The 23,260-nt window shown below is 38.4% G+C and overlaps 2 protein-coding genes across 17 annotated transcripts in view; one reads left to right on the forward strand and one right to left on the reverse strand.

Moving 5' to 3' along the window:
- The first annotated feature begins 100 nt into the window (after positions 1-100).
- LOC126871371 (steroid receptor RNA activator 1-like) lies at positions 101-12,829 on the forward strand. Of its 6 annotated transcripts, none has more exons than XM_050630114.1 (4): positions 101-669; positions 3,702-4,034; positions 4,167-4,637; positions 4,716-12,829. In XM_050630114.1, exons 2-4 carry the CDS (start codon positions 3,716-3,718, stop codon positions 4,910-4,912), a joined length of 987 nt encoding a protein of 328 aa, XP_050486071.1. In that variant the 5' UTR covers positions 101-669; positions 3,702-3,715; the 3' UTR covers positions 4,913-12,829. The 6 variants fall into 6 exon arrangements, with proteins under 6 accessions (XP_050486071.1, XP_050486069.1, XP_050486070.1 ...); XM_050630112.1 differs by lacking the exon at positions 101-669 and adding an exon at positions 2,977-3,129; XM_050630113.1 differs by lacking the exon at positions 101-669 and adding an exon at positions 3,270-3,419.
- Positions 8,608-23,260, reverse strand: part of LOC126871324 (DNA N6-methyl adenine demethylase-like) — a 146,128-nt gene continuing 131,475 nt past the window's right edge. For all 11 annotated transcript variants that reach the window (XM_050629978.1, XM_050629975.1, XM_050629980.1 and 8 more), the window contains 7 exons: positions 22,525-22,760; positions 19,328-22,067; positions 18,777-18,952; positions 18,050-18,403; positions 17,520-17,747; positions 17,263-17,417; positions 8,608-17,170 (listed from right to left, as the gene is read on the reverse strand). In XM_050629978.1, the coding sequence (XP_050485935.1) occupies positions 14,470-17,170; positions 17,263-17,417; positions 17,520-17,747; positions 18,050-18,403; positions 18,777-18,952; positions 19,328-22,067; positions 22,525-22,760 (6,590 nt within the window). In that variant the 3' untranslated portion in view covers positions 8,608-14,469. The remainder of the gene's footprint in view (positions 17,171-17,262; positions 17,418-17,519; positions 17,748-18,049; positions 18,404-18,776; positions 18,953-19,327; positions 22,068-22,524; positions 22,761-23,260) is intronic.

Here is a 23,260-nt window from a genome sequence, read left to right on the forward strand (position 1 = left end):
TCAGTCAGGCATGACTGATCGGTTGGTATCGCGAGCCTTGAACGTTATTAGCGCCCAAGGTGGAGGATTATAATAAATGTAAAGAGCGAGGTTTAGTTCACCTTATTTATTCCACTCAATACTCTGAATACAACTGTCTTTAAGTTCACTGAGTTCCACTTAATACTCTGACTACAACTGTCTTTAATTCACTGGCTATCCTGTTAAATATAATGTTCACTGACTGAATACTGTTACGTGTTGACTCTTAGAATACTGCTGCAAGAGTGAGTCTTGGGGATGTTGCTGTCGTAGAGGAAGGTTCGTGGTGGGTGTGTCTCAAGTCTGTTCCTAACTGATCATTGGGTAAAGACGTATGTTTGAGGATTGGCCTGCCTTCGTGAAGGTTCGCGCGCAGGTGCCCTTACACTTGGGGAAAATAAAGAAGTTTCCTGATTTATGAGTTTTTTCCGTCGGGTCCTAAAGTACCTTGACTGTACAATAGGCCCACTGTTTATGATGGGTCCGCACTAGGGTAGCGTAGACCCTTGACGGTCGTCCTGCCCGAGGATCGCATCTATTTCACATAAAGCGTCACGGCAATTACCAGGCGGTCACTCCAAATCCCGAACAGTGGAAGTTTCTTGTAAGACGAACTCAACGCATTTTATAATGCTTGACATCAAAATGGTAAAAAATCAATATTCCGACCTTATTTTTAAACGCGTACATTCAATGAATATATGTATATATTGAAAATATGGCTCATCATCTTCAATTTCACGCCTTTCGTCAGATGGTAAATGAAACATAAAATATTAAATTATGTATAATATAGTTTTCTAATTTACCGCTACATTTTCATTTCGCTTTCCGTAGATATGCTTTCCGCTTTTCATTCCGACAGTATTTATAATCATTGATATTGAACACTATCAATACATCTATTAGGGGAGTGGTTTCATGTAGAAGAACTCAAATTGTTGAATTTCGGCTACTATCGGGAAATTAGCAGTAATGCTGTAATGATTGATTTAATTGATCGATTTATGAAATCGGAAAATAGTCGTGTTCAGTTAAAAAGTTTGAACGTTCTCTAAACGCTTTGAAAATTAAATCACTTTACTATCACACATCAATCAATTCAAGAGTCTAGAGAGAATAGGGTCATTTGGTGAGTACAATTCATTTAACACTTGTGTTAAATATACAGGACCTTCATAGTAAAAATCAAAGACACATACTCTGAAGTTAAAGAAATCAAGGCAGGAGTTCCGCAAGGAAGTGTCCTAGGACCAATTTTATACACATTATACACGGCCAACATACCAACAACTAACAATAGCAAAATACTGACATTCGCGGATGACACAGCTGTACTAATCAGGCACACTAACCCTGGAACAGCAGTTAAATTACTACAAGAACATATCACAAAAATAGAAAAGTGGCTTCAAGCAAAACAAATTAAAGCAAACCCCGATAAATGCAAACACATTACATTCACACTGCAAAAACAGAAACCACCAAACATTATACTAAACGGCACACATATAATACAAACAAGGCAAGTCAAATACCTAGGACTCCACTTAGATACATGATTCACATGGAAACAGCATATTAAAGCAATAATAGACAAAATACAGATAGCAAGGAGACAAATGTACTGGCTAACAAGTCGAAAATCCAAACTAAGTCTAGAAAACAAACTAAAAATATATAAAATGGTCATAAAGCCAATCTGGACATACGGAATAGCACTATGGGGAACAGCAGCAATGAGCCATATAACCAAAATAGAGGCAATGCGATCTAAAATACTCAGAATAGTAAACGCGCCATGGTACGTTAGAAACGGACTTCGGTACTTCGGAAAGACCTGGGAATACCAACGGTCAAGGAGGAGATTAACAGATGTGCAAGAAGGTACAGAGAAAGAATAGTAACGCACCCAAACCGGCTAGCAGCGGAAACGGTCGGCGCATCAAACATAAAAAGAAGATTAAAAAGGAAACACCCAACAGATCTCACAAAGGACATAACCTAACAAATAAACAAACACTCACCACAATAAAGAAATAAATCAATCAAATTCGAAGATAGTATCCCATTGGGGGTAGCCATCCACATGTTATATTATTATACCACTAAGCTATAATATTTTACCAAATGTCCTACTGGACAAATTGTAAAATGTAAATAAATAAATAAATAAAAAAAAATATATACAGGGTGGTTGGTAACTGGTGGTACAAACGGAAAGGGGGTGATTCTACGCGAAAAAAGAAGTCGAAAATATAGAATAAAAATTTTTCGTTTGAGGCTTTGTTTTCGAGAAAATCGACTTTGAATTTTCGCTCGGTACGCGTGCATTTTATCATGTCTCGTTATAACGGATCTCACTGTAGATTTTTAAAAAAATTAAAAAAAAAATTTTTATTCTATATTTTTGACTCCTTTTTCCGCATAGAATCACCCCCTTTCCGCTTGTACCACCAGTTACCAACCACCCTGTATATTTAACACAACTGTTAAATGAATTGTATTCACTGAATGACCCTATTCTCTCTAGACTCTTGAATTGATTGATGTGTGATAGTAAAGTGATTTAATTTTCACAGCGTTTGGAGAACGTTCAAACATTTTAACTGAACACGACTATTTTCCGATTACATAAATCGATCAATTAAATCATTAAGTCATTAAATTTAATGATCGGCATGTATCGTATTTAAAGGAAATTAATATATAAATTTAATACATTCACACGTATCTGTAGGATGGAACCTCCTCAATGCTTCTATAATATCTCATAAACCATTTCTCAACAACCCACATTGGGTTGGGTTATAGTAGCAGTATTAATCCGGCTGCCATGAGGCGGCTGAATTAATAGTACTCTTAACCCAACTCAGCTTGAAAACCGAGGCCGAGCGGTGAGATATTTTTGAATAGAATTCGGAAACTAAAGACAATCGCCGGTTATATGTTCAGATCAAAGTTGTTGAAAATGTCGAGCCTTATGACATATTTCAAAATTATCGAAATCGGAAAAAATGTTCTTCATCGACAACTTTATCGGTTTAGCTTTAGAGGAATCGCAGAATGGAAAAGATGAAACATTCTGGAGTTTTTGTTAAATTGAGGGTAGGTTTAGTCCTAAGGTAAAATTAAAAATATTTATAATGCTTCGCGACATCTCTTTTGTGACATTTTACTCATGTAAAAAGCCCTTTTTGATATATTAAAGTTTGAAAAACTAACCAAATTGCTCACTATTGCTGTAGACCTCTGGTGGCAGAGTGAGGAAAGTTTCCAGAGGATTTTTTCGAAGTCGATATTACAGAACGTCTGACACAAGATCCCATATAATGTCATATCATCAAGTCTGTTTTATACTTATTCAACCTTAATATGTTTACGATTATACCGTATAAGTAAATATGCTTATAACAGCTTATAAGTGTTTATCAAAATTAATATCAATACTAATCTTAAATCAGTTTTACTCTACATATCATTCTCTTTTGACATTTCTTTCAACATAAAATTCGATAAGATTACAATCAAAGATGAGCGAAAAGAAAACAAGTAATATAAGCAGTTCGACAAATGTATTTAGCTAGTTCTCTGTAATATTTAATATAATAATAATGTTTATGATACAGAAATACATTTAGTAACATGTCTCATTATCTTTATGTAATTTTATTTTGTAGATCAAAAACGTTCTATGCGAAAGGTTTTATTAGGTCATGACCCTGGATGGAATGATTCTCCAAAATGGATATATTTTACTGGACAAAGTTCCATAACGCCTACTAAGCGACTACTGAACAAGAGGGTAGCATTTCCAATGGAATCTATACAAGCTATAGATAAAGAATCTTCTGTAAATAAGCCATTAAAAATGCCACCACATATACAGGGTTGGATTGATCTACTAATAGCACCGCATCCTCCATTGTTATGTCCTTCAAACAAAAATATAGAAGGCAACAATATAGAGGTTGATAAAGAAAAGGCATTAAACAAACTTTTGAAGGAAACAAGTAACATAAATACTTTGACATATGTATTTAGCTGTTTCTCTTGAATATTTAATATAAACAATAATAACGTGTATGATAGAGAAATATGTTTTGTAACATGTCTTATTATCTTTATGTAATTTTATTTTACAGATCAGAAACGTTCTACGCGAAAGGTTTCATTTGGTCATGACACCAGATGGAATGATTCTCCAAAATGGATATATTTTACTGGACAAAGTTCCATAACGCCTACTAAGCGAGTACTGAACAAGACAGTAGCATTTCCAGTGGAATCTATACAAGCTATAGATAAAGAATCTTCTGTAAATAAGCCATTAAAAATGCCACCACATATACAGGGTTGGATTGATCTACTAATAGCACCGCATCCTCCATTGTTATGTCCTTCAAACAAAGATATAGAAGCAAACAATATAGAGACTGATAAGGAGGAGATATTAAACAATGTTTTGAAAAATTTGGAAACTGTAATAAGTGAGCATATATTGGAAAAAGATAGAACTAAGGAGGTAAAGAAGAGATTAGATATATTGAAAGCTGTATGGCTTGAAGATAAATTAAATAATGTGATATACAAGAATGTTTTAGATTTGTCTACAGGTTAGTTTTGTGGCTAATTATTTCTTAAATACATTATTTCTTCTGGAGGTAAAAGAATAATGGAAAATTTGTTTCCAGCTTTACGAGAGGGGAATGTTAAAAAAGCTGATGAGATACATGCTTTATTAATGATGCAACATGCTAGTCTGTGTAGTGCATGGATGCCTGGGATTAGGCATATTATTTTAGAATTGGAAATCAAAATGAAAAATTCAAATGTAACACAATCTCAAAGCCCTGAATTACATTTGTTATCTACTGGAGAGAACAAGTAAATGATGATTCCTTGGGTATATAATATTTGCATGCAGTAACTTTTGCGATAATTGACATTATCTTTTCGCTTATAAGTTTATATATTAATTGATGTTATTAAAAAGTGTACAGCAAAAAGAAACTATTGATATTATGAATGTAACAAATTTTATTATAATAAAACAAATCCCATGAAATTTATATAATGTGTATTGTACTTCTGACATCTATTGATAACGTGGAAGTTTGTTGTAAGACGAACTCAACGCATTTTACAATGCTTGACATCAAAATGGTAAAAAATCAATATTCCGACCTTATTTTTAAATGCGTACATTCAATGAATGTATGTATATATTGAAAATATGGCTCATCATCTTCAATTTCACGCCTTTCATCAGATGGTAAATGAAACATAAAATATTAAATTATGTATAATATAGTTTTCTAATTTACCGCTAAATTTTCATTTCGCTTTCCATAGATATGGATAGTTCGAACATTTAGCAGTTTCACATAGTGTTAATTTAACGAAAAGTATTTCATGTAAGTGTAATTAAATTGTTTTGATTAGCAAAGTCTGTACTTTGTTGACGTGTGTTTGTAAGTAAAAGTGTTAGTTACAATGTTAAAAAAATCTCTACAGTATTTATAATCATTGATATTTAACACTATCAATACATCTATTGGGGGAGTGGTTTCATGTAGAAAAACTTAAATTGTTGAATTTCGGCTACTATCGGGAAACTAGCAGTAATGCTGTAATGATTGATTTAATTGATCGATTTATGTAATCGGAAAATAGTCGTGTTCAGTTAAAAAGTTTGAACGTTCTCTAAACGCGACAAACGCTTTGAAAATTAAATCACTTTGCTATCACACATCAATCAATTCAAGAGTTTAGAGAGAATAGGGTCATTCGGTGAGTACAATTCATTTAACACTTGTGTTAAATACATAACATTTTTATTGTACCATGATATGCATGATTAATGCTTCCGTTTATCGAATCTGCGTAGCGAATTTCTTTCCAACTTCTACATATTCTTTACTATATGGAAAAAGCAATTTTATTACAATAAATAAGAGAAATGATCGTGTAGAAAATGACATGCGATGAGTTATATGTGAGCGAATACAAGTATCTGATTCCATGGATGCATCGAAGCAAATTGATCGATTATATTAATCTCAATCAATCGAATGAACATTTAACATTGATGAGGAAAATATCGATCGAGATCTGGTCTTTTTTTTTTTAACCGCGGATTCAATTAAACTGTCATCGTTGTTATACATCGTTTGAAATGATCTTTCATATTAATTTAATGAACGGCACGTATCGTATTTAAAAGAAATTCATTATAAATTTATTACATTCACACGTATCTGTAGGATGGAATCTTCTCAATGCTTTTATAATATCTCATAAACATGTACACGAATGATCAACAGAACTGTCCAAAAATATGTGTACATGTTAATGATCATTTACCTACGCGCGAAAACATTAAAATAATTCTTTTCCTTCTTTTCTTCATTTTGCATTCATTCTGTCTTATTTCGTTTCTCGACGAATGGTTACACGAAATACGAAAAATGATCAAGTCTTCTTTTTATCATAAAAGTTTCTTGTATTTCTCATTTCTCTCTTATGTATATTCACAAAGGACAATTACATCTTACTTAATAACATATTTTTCGTCTAAATGTACTCTTATGTCAATAATAGTCATCGATAGCAATGATCAGTTTAAATTACTCTATCGCTTATCGTCTATAAATCGCTACTAAACTCTAAGCATACGGTGTGTATGTATGTGTTTGTACGTGTGTATCCGTGTCTCTGTGTGTCTTTTCCTCTTATTTGTACGTGTGCGTACTGTGTATACGTGTGTACGTCTGATTTCTCATCGCTCAAAAGCACACCCGTGATTTTGTTTTTTCCTTTCGTTTTTTTCTTTTGTATGTGAGTGTTTTGTTGTTTCGTAATTGATCCACGCGCATTTCGCTACGTATTTCGCGTTTCAGTTGATCGATCGGAATAGAAATGCACGCCGATCAATGCTTTGACCTTTTTTTTTATCGTTTGTCACATTTCTCTTTTTTGTTGTCGCCTGTTCTAAAAGTAATATTGAAAATTAAAAACATGGACTGGAAACAGAAATAAGAAAAAAAAATACAATATGTAATAATAATAGTAATATGATAATAATAGTAATAATAATAAGTTACATCGTCAACGTTCACGATGGTACGACAAAAAACGAAGATCACTCTCTGACGTAATTAATTAATTAATTACTTTATCTTCACGAATATTCACGTTCGTTTCATTCGCTCACGTTCATTGTTGACCGATAATTTTTTAATTACCACGTTTTCTTATTCTTTTAAATTTTTTTTTTTTTTGAATCGAGAATGAGTTTTTCCTCATTTCTTTCGACCACCATTGCTTCGCTATCCCTTCCGCTCGTTCGGCTCTTTTTGGCGCGATCGAACTTGGCGAAAGGCAATAAAACGCTTTACAAGTAAATATATATATATGTAGATTTATATATATATATATATATATATAATATATATATATTCATTATAAAACTTACATCTTAAACTTATGACCATCTATTTTATTAAATCGTCAATATATTAGATTTTCTTTCATTCATCATTTTCCTCTTTTTTCCATCTCATTTAGTCTCACGTAAATAAATATTCATAAATACACTTTTTTGGACCGGATGCATGGGGAATGTTTTTTCGATGGATCACTTCGTGTCTCCCCCATTCCATTATGCTTTATTATCTTTTAATTATATCTCTGTCTCGTATCTTTTTTCGTGATACCTATTCCATTTTCATTTCGTTTATTCTCGAAGCACTATCTGCAATCACGATTGAGAGAGACGATTTTTCTCGTCATAGATCGTTGAACGAAAACGATCGCGAAGTGTAATCTACGATACCAATAATCGAATCGATTTCACGGAATATCATGAAAAGAAACAGAAAAGAATCATCATCATAGTACTTTTTTTACTCGTTTCAATTCTTTTATACTATTAAATCTGCAACTCTTACTTTTTTTGTTCATTCGTTTTCCGTTTTGAATGTTTGTTCGTTCGTAAACGATCATCGCGTCGAGAAACGATCCATCGAAACAACTTCATGATTTGCGTCGCGGCCCGAATTTCGATTTAAAACTTTTTTTTCTTCTGGGTTCTTTATCCAAAAATATATGTACACATATGTAACCGGTGTATACGTAGCGCTATATTCGTATGCCCTATTTCGGGGGATCCAGGGAATATTGTTTTGGTACCTAAGTGCAAAAATTGCGAGCGACGCTCTTTTTATCATTCCCTCATTTTTGACCTGACTCTCTTTTTCTGATTCTCTACTCGATTTTATTTATTTATTTGTTTCTAACAGCGTAACACACCCTGTATGTATATACGAGCTTGTATATACATACAAGTTTCCTTAAATATATACATATACATATTTAAGAGATAAACATAAATATGTGACGAGCGTTTCGCGATTTTCGCACTTACCGTTAATTAACCTGTTACTTTTAATTTACTTTACTTTTTTTTATTTTGTTTTGTCAATTCTTATCGATCGATCACCTATTGTATTATTCTGGCTTCATAAGGCGGACAAGTGGTTTCATTACTTTTTTGTTCTTTTTTATTTTTTTTACTTTATTATCATTATTATTATTATTATTATTATTATTATTATTATTATTATTAGTATTATTATTATTATTATTCATCTCACGAGACAGATATACATCAAGTATATTTGTTGCGTAAATATTTATCTGTTTTGCATCTTTGTAATTTGTTCTGCAATCGTTATTACAACTGTTATATTACGCTCGCTACAAACTATTTAAAAAATTTGTTCAGCCCCGCTTAGCTTCAACTCCTCCCCAAACTTCCTCCTATATTTAATTCCTACACATTCTCACCATATCTCCTTCGTTTCGTTTACTTCTCCTTCTTTCTTTTATATATTTTTTTTTTACGAGTTTTTTCATAGGTTTTTTCGTACAAAACAAAATGGCATCTTTTTGGTATTGGAAGAAAAAATACAGTTTTCAACCTTTTTCTTTCTTTCTTTCATCCTTCCTTTTTTTCCTGCTCTCATTCCGCCTCGTTCGTACAACCACGTTATCGAATCATGCCCTGATCGACGCTAGAATCGATTTTCTCATCCAACTTCCGATCTTCTTTTCGAAAGGAAAAAGGTACAGAATTGGCAATAAAACTCGTTCGCGTGCGTCACATTCATTTTCTTCCTGCTCTCGCTACACACGACAATCATCATCGAGTACAACAGCTAGCGATTCCTCTTCTTACGTCTTAATTATTACCGCAAATATTTAATACTATTTTGGCATCGTGACGATACAATTTTTTCCACGCATCCTATACAAAAAAAAAAAAGAAAAGAACAGCAACGATAACCAGCCGATTTTCCCTTTTCACTTCTGTTCCGTTTCGTCCTGTCCTGTTTCGTTTGTTCTGTTTATCGATCGTAACTGGAAGTTCGACCGGTTCGTCGTATGATTTTTACGAAAATATTCCTTTCGAAAAATCCTGCGACGAAACCTGTTCTTCTCTTCGTTTTTCCTTTTGTTCCTTTTCTTATTTAGTTTCCTTTTCTCAAACATTCCTTAACATTGTACTCACGCACGCAACTGAGAATCATTCGGAAGTCGACGAGAGAAAAACCTTGTCTGTGTGCATCGCGCGGATCAATCTAAGCGGATCCATGGATCGCGATCGAGGAAAGAAACGTGTGCGAATGTGAAAGGAACAGGAGCGTTTCAAACGACGATCCGTCCACGGCTGACGATCGCTCTGAGACATATATAATAACAAAATAAGAAAACGTATCGTTTCTTCATTGTTTGTAAAATTGAGACAGAATTAACATTTATGATAAATCGAATCTAAAAAAGGTTATAATAATCACTGGTTTCGTTTTGATTCTTCATTTCATTATCTCTAAAATTCATCTATTTTAAAATATATAATTCATCAGATTGTAAAAAGTACGAATAGTTGTCGATAATAGATCTATATGAAATCGATAGATCACGATCGAGAGTGTATAATAAATCTCATAAAAACATTCTTTTCTCGTCCAATCATTTTTCTGGTTTCACCGTGCGTTTCTTCTTATTTGTATCGTTTTAATTTCATTTTAACCGTCGCATGAGCGTTCGAAAGCAGAGAATCATTTCTACGAAATCGAACGTGAACAGTCTTCGATGAAAACCGACGTGGGGTGAAGTCATAGCCGAAGACGCTTCACGATCGACTAGAAACATTCGTCGTTAGCAAATCGTTCGTAAGAAACAAGAAGAGTGTCGTGATCGAAACGATTGCTTGCAAAGAAGAAAGAACTGGATGACGAACCAAGCTTACATTTTTGTTTCCTTTCTTTATAGGACGATCTTTCAAAACGGTTAAAAAAATAGAAATGTATTTTGCGATTTCAGCGTGAATTTTTATTTCTTTATTTTGGTTTTGTGAGTTTTTTTTTTTTGTTTGTAAGATGTTTAATTGACTGGCTGAGATCGATTCTCGGTATTAGAAAACCTAATCGAAAAATGGTACTCGTCTAATAGAAAAATAGTCGATTTTTATTCACCGTTTATTTATTTGATATCATCTACTTTAAAACGTAGAGACTGCGGAGTCGCGCGTTAAAAATGGAGGAACGATTACGCTCTTAGCGAATAAAAGTTCGTCGTACGGTAAAACGAAGGACGATACCGAGATATAAAACGAGAAAAAAGAAGACTCGATTAAGAAAAGAAATTTAGAAAACGGAAGGGACGACTAGCGTTTTAAAAAGGTACGAGTGTGTTATCGATGATTTTGTTTCACGCTCGTGCTAAACAATTTTACAAAAAAAAAAAAAAAAAAAGAAAAGAAAACAGAGAGGAAAAGAGAGAGAATATAAGAGAGAACACAAAATTAAAAGAAGAAAAGAAAATGGGAAATAAGTGGAAAGGCTTGGTGCGTACTCTCGACTTGAACTCGATCGTTCGATGTTACGAAAGAAAAGTTAAACCGAAGAAAAAGAGAGGAAAGGAAAAGATAAGGAGAGAAAAGGAAGATAGAACAGCAAAAAAATATAATAATAAAAATATAATAGACCAACGCGTTTTGTCAAAACTTAATTAATAAATAGTCGGATTAAATTAGATTATATTACTAATTATTACTGTTTGTCGCTAATAATTATTATTACTACTACATTATGATAATAATGAATGATAATATATTAATGATTCTTATAATACTTCGATGGGCGAGGAATGGACGCGTCTTTTCATCACCCTTCCTCTTACAATAGTAGCGCCTCTCTGTCGATTATCGTGCAGACCCATCGATTTTCCACGAACAACCATGATTTTCCATTTTCTATTCGATTCTCTTTCCGATTTCTTCCCCACGCATACGCTTATGCGTTAGCGTGATCGTGAATCGAAACTTCGAAAGGCAAGAAACCGATCGATCGATTGTTTCGATTCAATGAACCAATTAAACAAAACTAACACGTGATCATGATTCATCCTCGGTCTTATCATCGAGCAAAATATCCCTCGATTTTAGCTATTTCTTTTCAATTAAAAAGACCTCTTCAGGAGCGTTCAGACGATCAATATTGTTGTCAATATTTCAGATTTTCAATAGTATTGTACGTACAAGATCCTCTAGATGACCAATATATATTGTCAATACAATGTTAAGAACCTTAAATATTGACAATAATATTGACAATAATATTGATCGTCTGAATTCTCCTTTCCACCTCTGTCTTCTCATTCCCTTCGTTCGATACCACGATTCTTTTCTTTTTTTGATTTTCATATTCATCGATCGAGTCACAAACGATCGATGAATGAGTTAAAAAAAAAAAAAAAAAAAACAATACGATCGAAGGAAAAGCAGCGGATCTAGCCGGAAGTGGCGATGGATGTCTCGAGGTAGCTACGCCAAACGTAGCTGGTCTATGTATAGAAAACATAGGGATCGTTCGAACGACGCGTACGATTAATACGGATGCTCCCGGTTTTTACTCTTTCTTTTTTTTTTGTTCTTTTTTCATTTTCTGGCTCTCTGGCTCACCTTCCAACACTGGCACTCGTTAAATAACGTCGAACCTCACCGGCTGGCCGCTGTGATCTACCGCGAAACTATTGGATCTCTGTGCGCGTGTCTTCCTCGCTCGAGAAGATCGCCTCTCGAAAGGCTTATATATATATATCTATAACATAAATCAGGATACCCGAGATCCATAGATTTGATCGTGGATCTGGAATCGCGATTATAGACTCTAAAGGGCTTGGAGAATGAATAAAAAAAAAAAAAAAATAGAGAGAATAAAAAAGAAACAATGAGAAGATCGTAGCTGACGAAGGAAATGGCACCACGACGACCGACGCATTTCTCCCCCCCTCACAGTTCGATATTCTATATTAAAAAATTATCTCACGATTCTCTCGTGTGTATATGATGTGTATATTTGTGTGTGTTTGTACTGAACCGACCCGAGAATTCGATATTAATATTATAGCAATTATTGTATATATATGTATAATATATATATCATCGAATCGCCTGTGTGTGCCTCTTCGTCACATCGTTCTTGCTCTTGAATCTTTCTTACGTGATCGATTTAATAGGATAGAGCTACGGATGCAAGCACGTGCAAGTGAATTACGAAATAAATACGATGATTAACAAGCACAATGTACAATAGACGAACGAAAGGAGAGAAAACGAGAGAAAGAAAGGTTTTAGACAATGTGTGCAAAAGAAAGAGAGAAATTTAAGAGAAGAAGGGGAGAGAGAGAGAGAGAGAGAGAAAGAGAGAGAGAGAGAGAGAGAGAAAGAGAGAGAGAGAGAGAGAAGAGAAAAGAAATACATTAAACGTTGATATTTACCGTTTAATTAATTAGCTTAAAAACTTGAGATCATTTTCGTGTCAGTATATGTATTATACGCGTGTACGTGTGTAACGTGTCTATGTGTGAGCTCCGTTTTTCCATGTGGAGCATCGAAGATTATCCAGACGACTTTTACAAAGGATCCACCCGAAACTATATATGCATATCGTCGTTCGATTTTTTGGAGTTATGATTTGTGGGCGTTTTAGATGATTTATGGGCTGGACGATATTGGATAAAAATCTACTACGATGGCGCCGATTAATCGAATTAGAATTAAGGACGATTTTGGTCCTGCATGATGCACATGTATGTGTGTGATGATGCAACAACAACAACAACAACAACAATGGGGTACACGTGTTACAAAAAGGAGAACGTGCGGAAAAATAAACGGCAGATCGACTCTCATAGTTACAAAATTGATCCAGCTTTGTAGAAAAATGGATCATAGCAAGCGCGCACGTGCTACCAGCGTACATGTTTGCAACTCCGTGTGCCGTGTGTTAAAATGTTGCGAAGAAAACAATTATCTATCGCGTCTAGGCATGGACTAGCTAAATACGATTACGACTCTACCAGAATACGAGACCTTTTCCTAAAAATAACAAAAAAAAAAAAAAAAGAAAAAATAAAAAAGAATCAAAGATATATAATTGGATACGTTTCATTCGTTCTTCGTCTTCCTTTCATTATCTTACTTTTCTACATCGTTTTTTCTTCTTTTGTCCTTTTTCCCATATTTTTACTTTCCATTTATTCTACTCTAGGTCGTATAACATATTCGAAGTCATTTCTCGAAAAGAACAATGGTTCTTCGAAAGAACATGGCCGATCGCCCTTTTGTGCCGTTAATCCAGTTACCGTGAAAATTAGCCTCGATTGCGATCAAGTGTTTCTCTAAGCGCGTGACACGTCTCTGTCGATCAGCTGCTTCGTATTCCTCCTCCACCTTCAGCCTTGAATTTGCCGTTCTAGATACCAAACATCTTCATCGTGTTCGATATCCATTGTTGATCTGATTTCCTTTTTTTGTCCGCTCGCAACATTTTACCGTGATTCGTGTAAAAGATCGATATAAAAAGGGAAGCCCCGATTAAAATTGAATCCTGCGACGAAACGTCTGCGTTGCGAACCAGTCACCTGCTGCTAACTTTTCTTGCTTCTCCTCTGTTTCCCCTGTCTGTTACGTTTATTATTTATTTCCCGAAAAAACGTGAGATAGAAAAATGGCAGTGCAAACGTGTTGTTTCTTCTTCATCTTCGTTTTGTCTTTTTTCGTCAATAACAACTATACACATCTAGGACGATGACCTGATAGAATTACGATAGAAAGCCTCTCATGATGACAGTTTGCTCTTTTTGCTCGTTGATCCCCTCTCAATGTTAGCTGCTTGTTGCTCTGTTTCTCTCGTTGTTCTCGTGACTCGTTTCACGTTCTTCGTGTCGAAGTTGCACGGCACGGAACAGCGTCGTCAAGTGAGATTCGTGTCGTTTGAAACCCACTTTTTCACTCGATCAGTCCGACGAGATCGCTCGATCGATTCCTGGCACGGTTCTTGCTCATCGATGGCTGGAATCGCGCCCTCCGACGTTTACTCATCCAATGGCCCCTCCCTCCTGATATGGGCCAGTTATCATGCACGGATGCATTGGGAAAAGGGTGGTCCAGGTCATGGTGGTATACGTAGGCGATCTCATCATGAACTGAGAACTAGGAACACTGGGTATGTAAGGTAGCGGAGTGGATTTTTCGGTGTTGATTGCACTGGCTGGACTGGTTGGAGTTGATGGAGTAGACAGTGATTGCGAAGTGGACGATGATGTAGTAGTAGTGGTGGTGGTGGTACTCGCAACACCTAGTTTCCTGAGTCGCATCTTTTCTTCCCATTCGTCCCATCCGTGTCTTGGTCGGTTAAGATTACGATGTTGGTAAAAGACCAGGCTGATTCTGGTTGGATTCAGACGATTAGGCTTTTTGAGAGCCGTGGTGGCATGCATCTCGTGCTTGGCGCACTCGAACAACACGCTACCGTGGCTCAATGCAATGGCGACTCCACCCATTTGCGAGTCCTTGAAGCACTCTTCGTTGTCGGAATAGTCGGCTATCTCTCCTAGTGGTTCTGCTTTTGGAGGAGGCTCTGGTAACACCGGAAAGTAGGGTGGTGGTCCGTAAATATCCCAGCGAGGAGTGTCCCATCTCGCCCAACGTGGATTTAGACCTTGATACGGGGGCACTCCTTGATAGGGATATTGAGGCGAAGGAAAGCAGGCTTCTCTCTTTGGTTGCTGATAGAATTGAGGTGGATACTCCGGCGTCTGATGGTGTGGATACGGTTGGTGATAGTTGTAGCCTTCCCAAGAATTAGAATATGGTTTGTCGAAGACAGGGTATGTTGGATACAGTCCGTATTGTGGGAAGGAAGCGTGAGGATGTCCCAAGCCCGGCATCCCGTGGAAGTCTTGCACCTGTTTCATCTCTTCGGCCCATGGAAAACAATTCGAGTTTGGATTCGCGATGTTCTGCCTGGAATCGTGGAAACCCTCCTTCGTCTTATCTTCCGGCCACTCTGTTCTTCGTTGGTTACCTTGATGTGTCATCATGCTGCTTTGCACCGCGTTGTTGCTTGGACTGTCCGCGTAGACACCGTTCCGCGTCGGCTCCTGAGGCTTAAGGAACGTTCTATTGGAAGAATTTTGATATGTATTGTCTGTGTTTGGATTCTGGTTTGACGCTGTCCTCGACGGTGGTCTGCCCTTTGGCACCCTGAACGGAGAAGGATCCGAGGGTGTTTCCCAGCAAGGTGGTTTCGACTGGTCCGGATGCGGTACTCTATCGTTCCAATTAAATGTTTTCTGGTGGTCTGTAGGTTGCTGGTGATTCCTATCAGGACCTATTTGATCGTTATAAATCTGTTGTTGATCGAAAGGTTTGTTTTGGTCGGGGTACCAAGTACCTAGCATGTTCCAGCTTCCCACTTGGTCGGAGGGCGCCGGAGACATTTGACTAATTCCGGGTGTCTTTTGTTCAGGAACCTTATACATCCGATATTTTCTCTGATCGAATGATCCTAAGCTCTGAGTGCCGTTTGGTGGATTGTTGGGCGGAAGATGCGTCGAGCTGTGTAGCAATAGATCCGCATTCGTGGCGCTGAATGGCTTGTGACTAGTGTTACCCATGCAAGAAGACACCGACAGGCCAGTGAACATGTCCGCGTTCGAATCATGCTGGCCCTGATATGGAAGATTTCTTCCGGACTGCGCGGTATGAGGGGGGTGATAATGGCCTGGTATCCTGTTCACGAAAGGCTGTTCGATCTGCGATTTTTGAGCCTCTAAGTAGTTCTGCGTGGTAGGGTACTTTTGCTGACTAGAATCTTGCGCAGGTCTGGAGTACGGCAATTTCGACTGATCGCAGCTCTGGCCAACGTTTCGAACGTTATTTACGTTGTGCGATTGATGATGATGATTCGTTCGGTTGAGTGCGTTCCTCTGATCCAAATGGACCGGAAAATTTGTACAGCTTGTCTTCGGGGATGTACTACCCTGCCTGGTGTCGTACATATTCGGATAACTTCTGGAATTGGGGGGTGGGTGGCCGTAGCCCGTGTCCGGATACCCGGAGCTTCTTGGCGAAGCGATTTTCTGGTCTTGATGTGTAGTTGGACATCCTCTAGGAGACATGGAATAACCGATATCCCCTGGTGTTCCTGTATGAGAGCTCCTTGGTGAAATAGGATGAGCTCTCGGTGAGTGTGGATAACAGTTCCTCGGCGAGTCCATGGTGGAATTAGGCAAATTTCGCGAACCTGGTCGATGTTCATCCTGAGAAACGGTGCTCCTAGGCCTGATATCGTCTAAACTTGTACTGTCTGGGTCAACTTTTGCGTCTCTGTCCAGACCACTGAACGAGTATTCTCTCCACGGGTTTAACCAATTATTTTTTCGCTGATCGAGCCAACCGTTTCTACCCCACTGTTGTTCATTCTGGTAACTCCATCCTTGGTACATGGACACTGGACTGTCTAAAACAGTGGAGGACACCTGAGAGCTTTGTAATTGAGCATCCATTCCTTCGAACATAGACGCCATTTCCAGGGATAGTTGGGAGTCCCTCATTTGCGGTCTAGGTATTTCTTGGTGTCCTGGTACGCGTCCTGGGTCCGCCATTTTTTCAGCAGTGCTTTTGGAACTATCTTTCTTATTGCTAATGGTATCTGGCTCGTCTTCTTTCCTTTTCTTGCCGTGTCTTCTGCAGGGTTGGAGTGGAACCGATCGAACTCTCACTTCGCAAGGATATCTATGAATTAGATGATACGTATTTGTAAAATTCATTACTAGAAGAATTCTGTGCGAGTGATTGTTTGTCATATAAATAACAAAATTATTTACTTTGTCAAAACTTCTACAGCTCCAGCGCGAACCTTCTCATCCTGTCCCTCTTTCGACCCATTCTCATCCGTAGTATCCATGATGTAAAGGGGAAGTACGTGCAACTGTTCCTCTTCAGGTTTCGATAGAGATCGGTGTTTTGTCATAGTGACCACCTTTAAGATGAAAAATTACAGCATAGTTATTTCATCTAAATCTTTACCTTTTCAGAATTATTAAGTATTGGAAAAAATTAAGTGTCTCTTTAAGTCACTTACCACTGTACATCCGTTGTTCATGTTGTGAAGATCACGATGAGAATGCGCGCAGAAGTCGATACAGGCCGTAACACCGGAAAAGGGTCGGCCAGGTTTAAATCCCAAACGGCACTCGCTCGCTTCCCGTTCGAATTGTGTCTGATTGTTGAATGCTTCCGGTGCAAGGCTGAGATACAGAGGCGATAAAAGTGTTGCTAGGACGTGCATTCTTTCTTCGACTTCTTGCTCCTATAATAAAGATAAAAAAGAACGAAACGTTATATTTGTATACAATAAGGAAGACAAGAATGACGATTAACCCTTAGTATATTATAATTAGGTAGGTCTTGAACTTAGAATTTTTGATACAACATTTCTACATTAATAATGAAATCTACATGGTAAATAGACATTTATAGCAAATAGTTAAGACTTTCGATGGTATCCTTGTTAAATTCAACACAGATAACGAACATTGTTATGACAAAAATATGATAATTTAAATTATTAACAATTAATTATAATTTAGATTGTTATGATATATTCCTCACCTCTGATCGTACTGACAATCGAAATTTACGGACGGTTTTACTTCTGGCGTATTTGCAACCATTATAATACATTGACCAGGAACATCCAAAGGAAAAGCTTGCACCGCAAGTATCAGGATCGAGACCTTGGCAAGCACAGGTTCTCGGTTCGTTCGTTCCACATCGTCTAGTAGTAGGAAGACCGAATCGATTCAGCTTATGACTTAACAGGGAATAGATTCGATCGGCTTCGTGAGTGGGTACGCCTTCCCAAGCAACCATGGCCACGACGATCCAAGCTGTTGGGCACTTGTGCCCTTGTCGGTGTTTCACTATGGTCAGGATCTTCTCCTCCAGACCAGATCGTCGAAGTATCTAGCGAATCACTGATATTACAATCCCATCACCAAAGCAGTACAGAGTAATCTTAGTGGGCGATTCAAAGCTATCGACTGGAATAGGTTGGATAAAATTCAATTTAAAAAGAGACGAGTGGATTCGCTTTGACTTCGATCTAAAATATTAGTGGACTGCGAATCTCTATGCAAATTCATATTTTTATGAATGTTATTAGACAAATGGAGATGTAAATATCTGTTTTATTAATTTCAAAATATTATTCAATATATTATACAAAATTTGCTTATTTCGAATTATTACAAAAAATTTAAATTATTTAAATTTTTTATAAATGCGTAAACATTCGGTACAAGTATGGGGAATATATAGAATACAGTAATATGCTTACCCATTTAGCCATCGGACATCCCTGAGTGGTTTTCCCTTCTTTTCCGGTGTAGATGACCTTTTCGAATCTAATGGCGTTTCCCTTAAGGCCGGTTCTTCTTTCAAGATCGTTCCGTAGGTCAGGCAGGCTTGCAGCCGCCCCGAGATGAGTGTAGTACGAGCCGGGCTCTGGCGGACCTTGTGGTTGAACCTCATTTTACTTACGAAACTGGACGTTTCAACGGAAAGGAAGCAACAGAAGCGGAAACATTTATGCCACGTATGTAGTAGGTATGCCCCCTGGGAAAGGGGGGTAAGTTAGGTACGTGCATTCTTCTTTGGGTCACTGAATCAAGGCTCGGTTTATTTTTTGTTGGCCAGTAATATTAGTAGTGGTAGTACATAGAGTAGTAGTAGTAGCAGTAGTAGTAGTAGTATAGTTATATATATATTTTTTTCTTTAAGAAAATTTTGTTCATTTTTTGATTATTTATTTATCTATATTTTCGTGTGAACGTGGTTAGTGTGTTCTCTCAATGTTAGTGTCGTGCTGAATACGCAATAGCAACTCACATTTGTCAGCTGGGAAGCAGTTGCAGTCCGGCACTTCGCTCCTGACATTGTTCTTCAGTTTGTCCAAGTGATCTTGCAACTTAGTCGTTGAAGGCACGCTACCGGTACGTGGACTTTGAGTGCCTTCGTTCTTTACGTCGGACTTGTCCGCTGAGTCGGCCAGTATCTCGTCCCTCGTTTGCAAACCCTGGCAACAACCCTCCCGCAAATGTTCGGGTGTCGGTTGTTCGGTGCCGCCTCGTCGACAACACCACGAACCGACACCCGGAGACACTTTAGCGGGTCCGCCATCGCCACGAAATTTGTAGTTGTTACCTTCCTGCGTCCTTTGGTCCGGTTCACTCTTGATTTCCTTCGACGCGCAGCCATCGCTCTTTGACGAGACCGTCGGCGATGGAACGCAATCGGAGCTAGAGCAACCGTACTCGACGATGTTCTCCTGCTTGATATTCTGAGAGGAATCGCAGTTAGAGCTGTTGGTTGGCTCCGTCGACGCTATCTTTTCGCTGCTTTCTGGATAATTTGATGTGTCGTTCTTGTTCACTAATGCGACTAATGGAGTTTCTGAAAAACCAACATCGTTCTCGGTCCCATCGTTCTTCTCGCTGTCTGCGTTGCTGTTTTCGCAAGATTCGAAAGTCTTATCGTTGGTTGGCTGCTCTATGCATAGTCTCCTCTGAAACGATTTATCCTCGATGTTTTGATTGTCATGGCTCTTACTTTCATCCTTCCATAGCTGTCGTTGCTCGTGTTGTTGTTGTGATTGTTGGTGATAGTGTGATTGCTGTTGCTGTTGTTGTTGTTTTTCGTATGGTTTGTCCAGCACGGACTTATCCTCTGAACCAAACTTCATGAAGCTGTCGATGACCATCATTCCGTTTTCCGGCAGAACGGTACCGTTGTTTAATGTGTTATTACTTCCTCCTGACCATTCCCATAAGCCACCACCATCGGGCAAACTATCGACCCGAGGGTGGTGGCTATGCAATAAAAAATTACCGGTCAAGGATTCGTTGGATTGCGCCATCGAGATGATATTCGACTGACTTAAATACTGGTCCGCCTGCTTCTCTTGCAATTTCTCCGTATTGTCATGCGTGTCTCGTATCCTGTCTTCTGTATGGTATTCGCCGTTAGCTCCGTTGTTACTGTTCACATGTTGAGATTGCATTTGATGATGCATATTGTGATGTTGTTGCTCCTGATGGCTCATTTGATGCTGAGACTGTTGCTGCGATTGCTGCTGTTGAAGCTGTTGATGCTGTAGTTGTTGTTGCTGCTGTTGCTGTTGTTGTTTATTTAGAATCATCGATTTCAGTCGACTGTTCAAATTCACGCGATTTGATTGAGCAAATACATTACTCTCCTGAGTATCTTGCGTATCGACGAACCCATTCGGTTTTCCGGTGTCCTGCTGCTGCCAAAGTACTCTTTCCCCGGAATTCTGCATGTCTTGTTTGGTCGTTTGTTGGCCCCAGGTAGGTTGGTTCTCGGCCACCGAGTTCGGTGACCAAGACATTTGGTTCTCCATTTTATTCTCTTGTGTGGGTGGCTGAGGCTGCCACGTTCCCGGTTGATGGCCAGGTGTTCTCCTCGGACTAGGCTGCGAATCTGGCCATTGTTGTTGAGGTTGTTGACTACTGTCGCTCTTTATACTGTTAGGCGACCAATTCGGTTGACTAGTTGGCGTGTCTGGCCAGGACATCTGATTAGACGGAGTAAGTCTAGGACTCTTCTCCAGTTTCGTCTGTTGCGACCACTGCTGCTGCTGTTGTTGTTGCTGTTGCTGCGTCCCAGGTTGCGGCATCTGTTGGTTAGATGGCGTCAGCCTTGGATTCTGTTGATTCGAGTTCTGTTGCATCTCTGGACTGCTCTGCTGCCAGTTGTGTTGGTTGGAGGGCGTCATCCGGGCGTTCTGATGAGACGGATTCTGCTGATGGTCTGACAACTTCGGCGAGTGCTGCAGCCAGCCTTGGTGCTGAGGCTGCTGTTGTTGACTAGACGGTGTCAATCTCGGATTCTGCGAAGCGTCCCTCAGCTTCGGACTCTGCCGCGACCAATTTCCCTGAGTTTGTTGCTGCTGACTGTTGTCCGTATTATCTGTCCACGACTGCGGAGTTTGTGGCGTCTCCTTCACGCTACCGTTCTCCCAACTCATATGGCTCGCTGGTCGGGGTAATTCTTGTTGTCCTTGCATCTGCATACTTTGCTGTGTCTCTTGTCCTTTCATACTATTGCTCTGCATACCCGGTTGCTGTTGTTGAGGAGGTTTCTGGTGTTGCTGATGCTGTTGCTGTAACGTCCCATCCGACCAGTTCATGTTGTTGCTCACGTTGCTCATTTTCGTACCGGTACTGGTATCGGACCATAAATGCCGTTGGCCACCGTCAGGTATCGAATGTTGCCGTTGCATGTGCTGTTGCTGATGTTGTGGTTGCTGAGATACCTGCTGCGGCTGCCATTGGTTCTGTACTTGTTGACCCATTTCCACGTAGCCTGGATATCCGTTAGAGTTGTGTAAACTCTGTGGGCCCGGTTGAAGTGGATACCCAGGCATCTCGTTTCCCGACACGTTGCTGGCCGCGATCGTCGCGAATCCCTTCACCTGCGTATCCGTTGGCTGTTGTTGCGGTTGCGACGGCGGTTGCTGAGAGGCCTGTTGTTGTTGTTGGTTGTCCATGTGTACGGAACTGCTACGACTCGTCGGAGTGGTTGAAGGCGGCGGTGCCATCGTCACGTCCTGGAAAAACGCATCATTCCATCTATAACTCAAAAACGTTCGGGAATTGACTGTATATTATTGCTATTCACGAGTATGCTTCGTGACAGATTAACTTTAATTTTAGGTACATTAAAAAATATTTTATGCTTTGATATTTTTAGATATATGTAATGATGCAGCGGTCCTCGAACTTTCATATTACCATCTCAAAAATATGAGAGAAAATTACAGAAAAACTTCAAAATTCAATTAATTTTTTAAGGACCGAACACCATAATTGAAAATGATCCAGAGGATTTAACAATTAATTAATTTCTAATTAGATTATCTTTATGAACATAAGAAAAACTTTCTTTTTTCTATCTTTCGTGACTCTTAGATTTTTCTAAAATTCAATATTTTATCTTCGTTCGTGTTCGAGAAGATATTCGAATGAGCTGACTTTTAATTAAAAGCGATTCATTTCTAATTGTACCTGTTGTTGGTAACCATTGACGTAATCCTGCCTTTCATAACCAACTGATTGGGTTGCAGTAGCAGCGGGATCCATGAATTGACCGTTTAGTGGCCTCTGAGCTGTCGATGGTACAGTTTGTGGGGCGACTGGTGGCAAGGGTGAGGGTTGTCCCGTGATTGTGTATTGTCCTGTCGCCCCGGCACGTTGAAATGCCGACTGATCCGTAGTAATGAAAGTCTGCTGCTGATATGCGACTGTAATCAGAAAATTCACGTGCCGATTCCACGGAAACTGACGGCATATCGGCGGGACAAAGACCTGCATAGTTGCACACTTTGCATTCCACGATCGTTCTCATTCGCGAGGAATTCTGAATCGTCGAATTCAAGTGATCGAAACTGTGAATACGAATTTTATCATATTTGAACTGTTCAGAAACTATACTCATCAACGTTATAAATCGAAAAATAGAGAAAGACGATGATGTTACAACATTATCTTTTTTAATATCTTAAAATCTTTTTTTTAATCTTAAAATCTAACGTTGTTTGTACCATTTCCTTGTAACAAACTGATCAATGAAATTGCATATTAGTGGCTGAAAGACTCATTCTAGCTTTTTTTTTTTTATCAAAATTAATGTTGCTTTATATCTATTGAAATTTTAAAATTAGCATCAAGGCAGTAAATATTTTATAGCATATGCTATGACGTTATTTTATAATAGTCGAAGAATATAAATATCTCACGATCG

This window comes from Bombus huntii, chromosome 11 (genome assembly GCF_024542735.1).
Source record: "Bombus huntii isolate Logan2020A chromosome 11, iyBomHunt1.1, whole genome shotgun sequence".
Taxonomy (NCBI): Eukaryota; Metazoa; Arthropoda; class Insecta; order Hymenoptera; family Apidae; genus Bombus; species Bombus huntii.

What these genes read in the sequence shown, in the direction of transcription:
- LOC126871371 (XM_050630108.1), top strand. An exon ending in CAAACTTTTGAAGGAAACAA is followed by an intron (nt 4,035 to 4,166) that starts GTAACATAAATA and finishes TTTATTTTACAG; the next exon opens with ATCAGAAACGTTCTACGCGA. An exon ending in TGTTTTAGATTTGTCTACAG is followed by an intron (nt 4,638 to 4,715) that starts GTTAGTTTTGTG and finishes ATTTGTTTCCAG; the next exon opens with CTTTACGAGAGGGGAATGTT.